Consider the following 12,835-nt stretch of genomic DNA (forward strand, 5'->3'; position numbering starts at 1 on the left):
ACGTGAGCCGTTCATTCCATTCTTTCAAGCTCTGTGTTGAATCACTGTTTTCTTGGAGAAGCCTGCCCTGTCCAGATAAAATAGTAGTAGCTAGTCTCACCGTTATTCCCCGTCCTGCATGCCACTGCCCAATTGTTTTTAGTGAAATGGATCACTTCCTAACATGAGAGAGCAGGGCCTGTGTTTGTTCTCAGTTGTAGCCCCTAAAATAGCACCCTGTGTGCTGTAGACTACATAGGTTTTTAGAGCTGACATGCACTCGGTGTAAGCCAGGCAGAGGGCAGAGTGCTTCACAGCAATTAGTCCTTAACTCCTCAGGGCAACCCTGTGAAGGTGAACTCTTTTTTTCCCCATGTCTGGGACTGAAGACTGGGGGAAGCCTGGGAAGTTGCCCAAGGTCACCATGGACTTGGCCTTGACCCAAAGCCTTTCTCCCACCCCTGTTGGCCTGACTTCATTGCAGAAAGGCTCGCCACGGCTGAGCAGCATGTGCGAATGTCAACAGGCACCCATGGCAATTCTTGAAACATGGAGAAGGGCAAGAGCCTTGCCTTGGGTCTTGATGAGCAATGTCTTTGAGTGTCCTGAGTTCATCACAGCAGTTTGCAGGTTCTTTTCCTCTGGATGACCAGGGAAGGAAGTATGTCCTGGAGAGAAGAGAATTGCATACACACTCTTCAGAACCCTGGGGGGGGGGGCGTGCTGGAGTTGGGCCCATCATCCCTGCTCAGTCCTCTGTGGTAGTGCTCCCTGTGTGGACAGCTCTGGATTGAGGTGCTGGCTACCATTTTACCCCTTCTAGGCAGACACTGTCAATTAGGGTCCACAAAGATGGAGGAAGGCTGAGGGAACAGAAGCAGCTTAATGCGGTGAGTCCTCAGGCTGCCTGGGACTATGGTTCAGCTATGGAGGCTGCTTCCCCTATCCCCCACGCACACTTGCTGTCCTCCTGTTGTGTGCTGGTATCTGTTGTGTGTGTCTTTCTTGGGAGGATGTTGGGAGCTGAAGCCAGCACTGGACATCGTTTACTAAGCTACTAAGAGTGTGAGGTTTGGTAGTGACTCAACAACCCCAGGCTTGACCATGGTGGGGGGACCAACTGTTACTCCCTCCATTTTTTAGATGGAGGAACTAGGGACCAGAGACACCTGTCCAGAGTTACATCACTAGGCAGAGCAAAGCTGGCCCCAGAATCTGTGTCCCACTCCCTGGCCGAAGCTGCCCTTTCAGGGTACCTCTTGAGAGGCATGGGCCTTAGCTTGGCAGTCTCCTTCAAGAGGCTGAACTGGGAAGAGTGGATCTGAAGACACACAAGTGGCGGGAAGCAAAAATACAAGGAGGCAGTGAGCTAAACAGTGTTCCTGGGAATCTCAAAGCAGGCATGCTAGAGGGCCGGGATGGGAGGAAGTGGAGCAGGCCAGCAGGTGTGAGGATTACTATCCCAGAGAAAATATGTGGTTCAGAGATGGGGCGTTGTGTAGCTGATGTCCCCTCTGCTGGTAACACTTCGTGGCAAAGCCATTTTTATTTATCTTCATGCCTGCTCTGCTCATTCCTACTTACAAACAGAATTCCCTCTTGTGTTCTAGTTGATGCAATTGCCTTTACATTATTATCACACAAAGACTTTCTCCCCACCCACACCCCCGTCAAATTCATATCATTTATTTTTCCTGAAAATGTTTTTATTTTTACCTTCACTTAAAAAAAAATATGGTAGGGCTGGTGAGATGGCTCATCAGGTGAAGGCACTGGTGCCAATCTTGAAGGCCCGAGTTTAATCTCCAGGACCCAGATGGCAGGAGAGAACTGAGTTCCTGTAAGTTTTCTTCTGGCCTCCAGTTACATGCCATGGGACACTGAACCCTCCACGTACCCTAAATAAGCATAATAAAAAATAAAATAAAATAAAACCCGGAGCTTGTGTGGCCTTTGGGGGAGACACTGGAGCTTTTCAGCCTGTTTGTAATGAGGGAGAATTCTTGTCTGAATTGAAGTCACCTGATGGCGTCCATTTGGGAATTATTGGATGTTATAAAGAGAGACACTGGGCACCGGGTCTGGCTTTTGGTTGCGTCTGGGTTTTGCTGTGGATTTGATTTTCACAGGTGAGATGTTGACTCTTTGGTGGGGCTGTGGGACTTTTCTCTTGGGGGTCAAGCAGGGCTTTGGAGTGAAAGCTGCTGAGGTGTCTGAAAGAGCAACACCTCTCCTGTGCATCTCCTCCCTGAACAGTAACATTTGTCTTTTCTCTTCTAGACCCAAGCGGCCAAGACAGAACAACTTCTCCATGTTTCCCTCTCCCAAAGCCTGGAATTTCAGAGGGGTAAGTGCCCTGGGTGGCCCTGTCCCATTGGTGGGGACGTGGCATGCCGTACTTCGCTCTCCTAACAAGGTTCACCGGGGGACAGCACCTGTATGCCATGCATGGATGACATCACCTGCCCTGGATACAGAGCACATGGCCATAGGAGACTCTTGTGAACAAGCCGAGGTCTTTTAAGCAAGCATCATGCTGTGCTCCTATGCTCCTTGGAGTGGAGGAAAAGGAAGTAAGAAGTTTGCCAGCCTGATGATGGTATATACAGGCACACGCCTTCAGGGGAGTTTGCTTTCCAGAGGTATAAGGCACTCATGAAATTCTGTCAGCTACAAAACAGCAGACTCTATCTGGTCTAGGAACGGTCAGGCAGTTCTTCCCTCCTGATGGCGACCCCTTCCTTGATATGAATGTGATGATGACAGTCACAGCATCCAAGGTACTCAGGTGGCTCTGTTTGGGTCTGTAAGGGATGCTCTGAGTTCTGTCACCTCCAGGCCATTGCCTATGAGGCTCCTCTGGCCATGCTGTTCCAGGCCCATGGATGCTTAGCCCTCTCTGTGCGGTGAAGCTGGATCAAGGGCCTCCCCCCCTGTCCCGCCCAGGTACCCCTGCGTGTCGTATTGTTGTGTTCAGTGATGAACTTGCTGAGATAACTTGGAAGCACCGAGTGGAAGTATGTGGAGACCTTGTTTAGTTCTTGTTCTCTGCCATATTTCTAGGCCTGGCTCCTGCTTGCTTTGTTGAAGGAACGAATGGCATCTATCCTGCACAAAATCCAAATGTTGCTATTAAACCGTGTTTCAGATCTTTAGTCAATACTATTATGATTTCTTCTAACCAGTTCTAGTCAGACTTTAAAACTGTGGATAGTTGGCAGCCACTTATTAAAACTGTGGAACGTGGCTTCTAATTTTAAATATCTATTTAGCTACCTATTGGTGGTTATACCTGTGGCATGTGCCATGGTGCCTATGTGGAAGTCTTAGGAGAACTTGTGAGTGGAAGTCAGTTCTCAGTTTCCACCCTATAGGTCCTGGGATTGGACACAGGTCCCATTTGGTGACAGTCACCTTTTCCCACTGAGCCGTGTCACCGGCCCATGATACAATTTTCAGGTTACAGCATACTTTTCACTGAGCACAAGGAGAACTGTGCTGATTTCTGAGGTGGATGCATGACTGGCTGAAGTAGATCTTGGACCTGGTTCTCATGTTTCCACGGATCAGCTCTCCATTTCCAGAGTGTGCTCAATGCATGGATGGTCATGGCCATCAAGAGGTAGAAAAGCTTGTGGGGGCGCAGGAGAATTGGGACACACTGAATGTGCCATGTGAAATGTGTTCCTCACTGCAGGGCATGTCAGAGATTTGATGGGATTGTGTCTGGAGACTCCATGAGGGGAAGTAATGGAATGTGCAGTATTTCCCAGAGTCACTGACCAGAGACCAGAGTCTCTGTTGACCATGCAGTCTAGACATACTTCGGAAGTTGACCTGTGATGTCATTTTTTGACTATGTAGAAATCAGATCTTTTGTGTACAAGGGTTTTTGTTTTGTTTTGATTTTTTTCAGAGACAGGATTTCTTCATGTAGCCCTGGCTGTCCTGGAACTCTCTCTGTAGAGATCAGGCTGGCCTCAAATTCATAGAGATCTGGAGCAAGGCAGTCTTTTTGAGGGGCTGGTTTTCATGTTCTTACCTATCCCCCCTTTAGTGTTCTCCTGCCATTCAGCATTGTTAGCCAAAAGTGGCAGGTACACAGGGCAGAAAGGTACCCCACATTGTGGAGGGACTGTCCTGATTTTAGCACACAAAGTCTCATACTTCAGGGAACCCTCTATCCCTGGCCAGCTGGGTTGATTTTTCTGTCTATGATCTTGAGATGTCTCTATTTGGTCCCTCTTGGAAAATATTTTTTAGAGACCCACATGTATAAATTGTAGAGGCAGAGGGTCATGTGTAATGTAGCCTTGCTAGCCTGGGATATATTAGTGAGACTCTATTTCAGAAAATCTTGGGCTGAGCGCCTGAGGATCATATACAAGGCCTCAGGTCTGATCTCTCATATTGCAAAATCAATAATCAGTAAGAATTTCTCAACCTGTTATACTGGCATGAATGACTAAACTTCAGCTGGTGCTTGGGCCAACAGCAGTATCTGTCTTGGCTTCTTGTTCCTTTTTTGATTTCTTCTGGCCCCGGGGCCTCTTGAAAAAGTCAGAAAAACTGGCATCAAGATATACCAGAGGGAAAGGAGACTGGCTGTTACATAGTCCTCTGTGGCCGGATCCATCTCTCTCTGCCCTGGAGGAGGATCCCTGTCATGGAAGTTTTGGTTTCTTTAAAAACTGTTATGTTATGTAAATGTGTTTGTGTTGTAATCCCAAGTATGGGATATGGGACTGCCTTAGTTTATCCATAGCTGATAACAACCTAGTGCAGGGCATGGAGGACAAAAAAAGAAGACTTCTGGTTCTCCCTACTTCTGTGTTTGCCCTTTGATGTTGCCAGACTGCTAGGTATCCTAACGACTGAGATTGATATTTTCCTAAAGAACCTGACGACCCTAGCCAGCAGAAAGTAGGTAAGAGACCTATGTCCCCTGTCCCTTCTAACTTTCTTTCTCTCCTACCTAGGGCTAGGGAGTTGGAAGGGAGGTAGAGGATTAAGGAACCCCAAATAAAATAGAGTGAAAAACTAGCGTCTACTGATCCCCAGTGACATGTGTGGTGGGAGAGACCCAGGAGAGTGCAAACAATCTCATTCCCAGCAGAGCTTTCCCAGTGTGCCAGGAGGAAGACCCTGCCATTGTGGAGTTATTTAGTGGTGCAGATCTGCAATGCAAGCCAGTGTCAAGTCTGTTAGGCCGAGCTGTGGACGCTCTTCCAGGGCAGGATCCTAGAGTCCAGCACTTCCTTTCCTTCTTTGTTTATAAGGGAAGGCCTTAAACCGGGTGCGGTGGTGCACACCTTTAATCCCAGCACTCAGGAGGCAGAGGCAGGCAGATCTCTGTGAGTTCAAGGCTAGCCTGGTCTACAGAGAGAGTCCAGGACAGTCAGAGCCACATAGAGAAACCCTGTCTAAAAAAAAAAAAAAAAAAAGATAAGAAAAGAAGGTTAGAATCTATGTGCTAGCAAATTTTCTGTTTTTGTATATGTGGTAGAGAAAGACATTATACTGTAAGTGTTGGCAATTCTGTTGTTCTTTAGCTTAGGCAGGAAAAGGATGCTGAGCGTGCTCACCCAGGTTCCGGGTAGTTGCTAAGAAGAGGGGCTGAGGTGTAGAGACGGAGTGATGAGTAGTGTACTGGCTCAGTTCTGTACAGCAGAAGTGAGGGGCCTGAGGGCCAGGTTCTCTGCTCCGGGTTTTACAGCATACGAATCAAGATGTCAGGCCCCACCACCATCTGTCCAGCCACCAAGCCCGAGGATCTGAGTCTGATCCTTCAGACCCACAGATTCAAGGAAAGAACCAACTTCCCCCAAAGTTGTCTGCTGACAGCCAGGTGCACGATTTGGCACACACGTGCCTCGCCTGGTCCACACATACAATAAATACATAAAATGTAACTAAGCAAACTGGACCTTCTGTGTCATCACTGTGGAACTCTGGGTGGTTCTGGCTTTATTCTTGCCACCCGAACACTGGGGATAAGGACAGGATTGATCCCCAAAGAAGTGAATTCTTTAAGCAACTGAAATGAGAGGAGATAGACTTAACCAAGTTTGGGGCTAGAAGATCCTGCCCCAGAGGACACCATTAGTTGATGTGCAAGGCCTCTCAGGACTGACAAAATCTGTGCATAAAGGGCCACTTGGCCATGTCATATACATCTGTCCACATCTTATCCATGCCCCGTGCCCAGAGCCTTGGGAGGTCACTGTGCATACTTTTGGATTGGGCATTTTGCTGCCCCTGGATAGTTGACAGTCCTTGGCCACCATGACAGAGGCTTGAATTATAAAGCCATATGCTTTGGCTGTGAGGTCAGAATGCCAGACTGAGGGCTTTAGACTGGACACATGTCAACATCAGACACTTATGGGAGAGATGATAAAGCCATTTTTTAGAAACTGAGGCTTAGTCATAATGGAGGTAAATGTACAGAAAATATTAGCTCTTTACCCTAAGGTGCCCTTGCACCTGAAGAGACTGTTTTCTAGAGATACATATTTAATAGGTGTCTTTTTAATGTGAGATGTCCTTTAAAAGGGAAAACTGGCCATATCCATGCCTGGCTTTCACTGAGTCCTGCCTTCCTCACTTCCTTCAGGCAGCAGAGCAGGCTCCCTGGGCATAGCTGCTGGTTCCTGGGAGGGTAGGCCCATGTCATCTTGGCTGACACCAAGAGCTCACCTTTAGATTTAAGCTTTTTTTTTGGCGGGAGCAGGGGGGGGGTTTGGCGGCATTCCAGACCTGTGGGGTTATAGTGGACTTGGGTGCCATATCCACTGATTGTGCATAATTGAGGCTGAGTCTGTAGATGCCTTTGTTTGTCGTATGTAGCTATCACTTTAATTAATCTCCTGCCAGCTCCAGAGTTCTGTAGGTTAAAGGACGCTTGACCTCTGGGCTGGTTAGGGAATTCTGAAAGTGACAAAATTGAGGTTGAGGACTGGCAAGATGGCTCCCTAAGGAAAGATGGTTGAGGTGAAAGACAAACAACTTGACATTGACACCTGGAATCCATGGGAAGGTGGAACAAGAGAACCAGTTTTATAGTTGTCCTCTGACCTCCACTGAGTGCTAATGTACCCTCTTGGAATGATAATACATTAAAAAAAATTTTTTTTAAACTTTAGTGTGTGTATATGTGTGTGTGTGTGTGTGTGTGTGTATGTGTGTATACACAGGCCAGGATACCACCTGAGGGTCATTCCTTAGGCTCATCCACCTTGTTTTTGTCACAGGGTCTTGCTCTGTCTAGATTTTGCAGAGTTGCCTCAGCTCGTTGGCTAACCAGTGGCCCCCTCTGCCTGTCTCTCCCCAGTGCAAATATTACAAGTGCATGCCACCATGCCTGGCTTTTTTATACAAGTTCTGGGGACCAAACTAAAGTCCTCATGCTTGCTCAGCAAGCATGTTAACATCTGATGTAACACCCTCCCACTCCCCTACAGCCCCCCCAACCCCCCCCCCCCCCCCAGCCCATCAGACATTTGTAAACATGCGAAGGAATGAGAAAATTTCAATGATATGAGAACTAAGAAGTCTCTGGAACCAGTTCCCCCAGACTGAAAATGCAGCCATGTTCAGAGACGCAGCCTCAAACACACACACACACACACACACACACACACACACACACACACACACACCACCCTACACAGAGTTACTAGTGAGGAATTCTCATTGGTCTAGCTTTGTCAGGTGGATACTCCTGAGCCAATCATCAGTGGCCAGGGGACAGGGCCACTCTGTTCCCCCATTGTTGCTCTTACTGTAACCATAATAATATGGGGGGGAAAGTTAGTTTCTAGAAGAGAGAAGAGGCACTGGGCCAACCATTCTTGTTCACTGAAGTTACCGCTCCTTGTACAGTAGAAAGTAGGCAATCGCCCCCATTCCTGGACTCTGACTTCATGTGGCCCTAAACTCTGAACTTCTCTTCTGGGAATGGATGCTGTTCATTTGGAAATTGACTGAGTTTTTTATTTTCACCCCTGGCAGTATCTTACGCAGCAAGATACGCATAAATCCGAGCAGTCTCGAGTCAAATGACTAGCTGACCCTGAAGTTGTTCTGAAATGGCGTGAGGCTGTTTCTAGCCTATCTGGAGATGTGGGCATTTTGCCAAGCTTTTAAACAGAAGACAGCCCAACAATCACACCTGTGTGACATTGTGGTCTGTCACATACATTTCATGGGACTTTTTATTCTTTATTTTAATAAAATTTAGCCTTTAGTATACCATATCATGGCGGTGATCTTGCTACCCCAAAGATCCCTCAGTGACTGAGAACAGAGGGCATTTCCCCCTCTAACATAGAAACTTCCTGCTCACTTTCCTTTCCTCCATGGTGTCAGAACCTGGAGATAGGAACTGGCCAAGGTTCTGTCTCTGACTTAGTTTCCTTTCCCCTACCCACTTTGTCACTGTGGTCTACCCGATGGATCAGACTCATAGTCCCCACTGCCCTTTAAATGTCTGGATCACACTGTTTATTAAATCATTAAAAGCACACAGTGAAAGGCAACGCTTCATAGTGTTTGGATGTCCCCTGTCTCCTCAGAGTTCAAGCAATAAATCACAATGCAGAGGGTTCCCCAGACCACTGCCCTGTTCTTATGTCAGAGAGATGCAGGAAGAGCTAGGCATAGTGCCTAATACCCATCATCCTAACACTCAGGGGCCTGAGACAAGAGGCTTGCCCAAGAGACTAGCCTGGTCTATAATGAGAACCCTTATCTCAACTCCAAGTGTACCCTTACCCCCAAAGGAAAGGGGCAGACAGACAGACAGACAGATCTGGGGCAGACAGACAGATCTGGGGACAAGTCTGGTCAGTAGCTGCTTTTTGTTTTTGCCAACTAGCTGAAAAAAATGGCTGTCTAGTTTCTGTTTCACTAGTTTCCTGAACAGATGACACAGGGAGGCCACATGGGCAGGCACTAGTGGGCAGCCATATAAGGCCTCCTGTGGATTAAAGTCTCTTCTGTGCCTCTGGATACCCGCTACCTCCTAAGTCGTGTGTATACTTCACTGTATGCATGGTACTTTACTGACTGGTGCCTCAGGGATACTAATAGCTTTTGCTCTTTTCATTTGCATTTAGCACACATATTTTACTTACTAGCCATTTACATAGATGCAGTATATTTAAATAGCCCTCTATAAGTAAAATGTGTCCACTCTGGAACCAAATCTTACTACAGCGTTTTCGGTGGCTGAGCCTACGTAAGTGTGGTGATGACGTTCTCCTCTTGCTTGAGTTTTGGGCTCACTGTCACTCACCAGCCAGACTCTCTTGCCATCCAAGCTCTGGAGATCTCCAAGTCCTGGGCCGGCAATCTTTGTGCGTGACTGTTCCTACCCATAGGCAGGTGGCTCTGGTGACACTGGAGCAGCAACGCGTACCGTTAGTCCCCGACTGCTTGCATGGCTAACATTCATCCTAGAGGGAAACTGCTAGTGCGCTGTGTGCTTCTGTGTCCCCAGGCTTAATCGGATCTAGCATCCCAGTTAGAAGAAAACAAAAAACAAACAAACAAAAACAAAAACGAAAAGGGGGGGGGGCAGAGGAGGATTTGTTTAAAAGTATAGCTTTGAATTAAGAGCTGTACAGTGATGTCTCAGCTGTTAGTTCTGATTTAATGCAGACTCACCTAAGCCTTACCGGAGAGGGGACAGGAGAAAACTGTGCGACTCAGTCCAGGTGTTCCATGATGTGTATGTAGCTGCCTCTCCTTCTGTTGATCTTCTTGGGAATTCTGGACCATGCTATGGGCCCCTCTGTGCAGTGCGCTGCTTTATCCAGGGCTAAGTTGGAGGTGCATATCCCTACCGTACTTGCTGTAGCGGCAGAGGAAGGAGTGTTGAGCGTGGCTCACTGAGAAAAGGGATTCACTTGGTTCCTTCCTAGGAGTTTAGCATGACTGTCATGTTTACACTGTGTGTTGTGTTGTCAGCATTTTGTTATAAATCATGACAAACATGTGGGAAAACTGGAAGACGAGTACATCAGCAGCTGTTAGTGCTTTACTTATTGGCCTTAACCGTGGACACAGTTTGGCTTTATTTCACTGAGACTTCAAAATAACGCAGTTGCGGATATATAGATGCTATACATGCTATGTTATTGTCAAATCCAGCAAAGTTAGCATCCCAGCTGCCTCTCCTGGAAGGTTCCCCACAGATCTCTCAGGCTTGGCCAGTGCATCCCACTGCTGGTTTTGCTTTTTAGTTTTTAATCTAATCAAGGAATCAAGGATTACGATTTTGTTGTCTTTCTTTCTTTTTAAGAGTTTTATTTATTATGTATACAGTGCTCTGCCTGCATGTATGTCTGCAGGCCAGAAGAGGGCATCAGATCCCAGTATAGATGGTTGTGAGCCACCATGTGGTTGCTAGGAATTGAACTCAGGACCTCTGAATGAGCAGGCAGTGCTCTTAACCGCTGAGCCATCTCTCCAGCCCCCTTGTTGTGTTTCTTAACTATATTTTGTTCTCAGACAGTCCCTATGTCCCACCCTTATTATGATCTTTTAAAATGTTTTGAAAAGATCAGATTAGTTGCTTATAGGTGTGTCTCAGATTTGACTGATAAATGCTTCAGTCGTGCGTGTGCGTATGTGTGTGTGTGTGTGTCCCCACTTGCATGTGTGAGTGCTTGCCTGCGTGTGTACACATCTACCCTAGGATGTCATTTAACTGTTTATCCTGTTTATCTGTCCTTTATATTTCTTTCTTTTCTTTTCTTTCTTTCTTTCTTTCTTTCTTTCTTTCTTTCTTTCTTTTTTTTTTTGGTTTTGCGAGACAGGGTTTCTCTGTGTAACCTTGGCTGTCGTAGACTCCCTTTGTAGACCAAGCTGGGCTTGAATTTACAGTTGTCCACCTGCCTCTGCCTCCCTAGTGCTGGGATTAAAGATGTGCACCACTGCGCCCAGCTGTCCTTTATATTTCTTATGAACTGGTAGATTAGGACATGATTTGCTTCAGGTCTGACCCCCTGGGCCAAGAAACCATCCTCCCTGCTGGCCTTCCATGCACAGGAACAGTAAGGTTGTTAGTTAATCTGAAGCTACTGTGCACTGCGGCCAGAGGCTCTGCATGGGGACAGCGTGCACTGCAGATTCCTTATGGGCATTTCAGATAGCACTCTAAGCAAAGGACAGGTGCTCTACTGTCCCTAGAAAGTGACAGATTGATAGAAGAACACTCAGTTGTGGGGGCCTTGGCTTTTGTCCTCAGCGCTTTGTCCTCATGTGTGTGGTTCTGATAGGTATGTGGTGGTGTCAACTCTCTCTGCATTTACTTGGCCCATGGCTCACAGAATTGTCTCAGCTGTCCCATCTGGAAGTCCCTAAGGAGGCTCTGATCAGTCAGCTCATCTCCCTGGTCTTCACCAGCTGGTCAGCTCTTAGAAGGGCTCTACTCCTGACCCCATTCATTTGTAGCCAGAGAATCAAGCCCAGGGGGCTGCCGTTTGCCAGTCTGGGCAGGAGATCGGTTTCTCTGAGGTTTAGGCTCCTTTGCCAAGTGTTCCAGGTCTTATGGGCATTAGACTAAATAATTCATATCAGTTCGTCACAGGTCTGCGATTAAGCACTGAACAGGTCGGCCCTCTTTTGCCTGGCTTTTCAGTCTGGGATTTTACAGCCATACAACATTCCTGTGGGCAGCACTGCTGAGGGAAGGGAACACGGCAAAGACACCCTAACCACTTTTCTAGTTTTCTAGTGTAGTAGAACATCTTTCCACTTTCCCCTTATAAGTCTCTTTCCACTTATAAGTAATAGATCCAGACCTTGGATTATGGGAAACAGAGTTCAAATGATTCTCTCTCTCTCCTTCTCCCCCCTCCCTCCCTCCCTCCCCCTCCCCCTCCCCTTCTCTCTCTCCCTAGCCCCCTCTGTTTTGCCATTAAGATAAAAGAAAAAGACACATCTGGTGCACGTGGAACTACGTCGGGCATAGGACACTGCTTGTGTTGTAAGCCATCGATTGACTTTTAAATGTCGGACAGACCCGCTCTGGAGGGTTTCTTGTGTGCTCCTTCTCATAGGTGTTGATTTGTGGTAATTTAGTCTTATAGCATCTTGTAATGTTTGGGGTTTATTTTGCTTGTCTCTCTGCTGTGTCACTAGCTACATTCTTTTAATGCTTGTGGTTTTGATGTGGGACAAATTATCAACTTGTTTAGAGGGATCAAAGACCATTTTGGTATTGAGGTAATAGTCTAAACCACTGACCCCAGTAGATCAGTTTAAAAATTGGAACAAAAAAAGTGCATGTGCACTGGAGTGTGTGTGTGGGGGGGCGGGGAGGGGTTTGTGTAGTGTATGTATGTGTCTGTGACGTGTAGTGTGTGTATGTATTTGTGTGGTGTGGGTGTGGTATGGTGTGTGTGCATGTGTGTTTGTGTGATGTATGATTATGTGGTCTGTGTGTATCTGTGGTGTGTAGTGTGTGTGTGTGTGTGTGTGTGTGTGTGGTATGTGTGTATGTTGTTTGTGTGTGTCTGTGGTGTGTAGTGTGTGTGTTTGTATTTGTGTGTGGTGTGTGTGCATGTGTGTTTGTGTGGTGTGGGGTGTATTATATACACATGTGAATGTAGAGGTCAGATGTCAATCATAGGTATCATTTGTCAGGAGCCTATCAGCTTGGTTTTTTGTTTTTGTTTTTTTTTTTAATAGGGTCTTATGATGTAGCCAAGGCTGACCTAGAACTCACTTTGTAAATCAGGCAAGCTTCCTGCTCACAGAATTCTTAATGCTTCTGGTTCAAGCTCTGGGTTTGAAGGTATTTGCTACCGTGCCTCGCTTCCACCTTGCTTTTTGAGGCAGGGCCTGT

The 12,835-nt window shown here is 46.9% G+C and overlaps 1 protein-coding gene across 1 annotated transcript in view; it reads left to right on the plus strand.

The window, feature by feature from the left end:
* The window catches only part of Arhgef3 (Rho guanine nucleotide exchange factor 3), a 278,972-nt gene that overhangs the window by 87,315 nt on the left and 178,822 nt on the right, over positions 1 to 12,835 (plus strand). The window contains exon 3 of the mRNA XM_051140689.1: positions 2,260 to 2,326. Coding sequence (XP_050996646.1) covers positions 2,260 to 2,326 — 67 coding nt within the window. The remainder of the gene's footprint in view (positions 1 to 2,259; positions 2,327 to 12,835) is intronic.

This window comes from Acomys russatus, chromosome 3, assembly GCF_903995435.1.
Source record: "Acomys russatus chromosome 3, mAcoRus1.1, whole genome shotgun sequence".
In the NCBI taxonomy this organism is placed as follows: domain Eukaryota; kingdom Metazoa; phylum Chordata; class Mammalia; order Rodentia; family Muridae; genus Acomys; species Acomys russatus.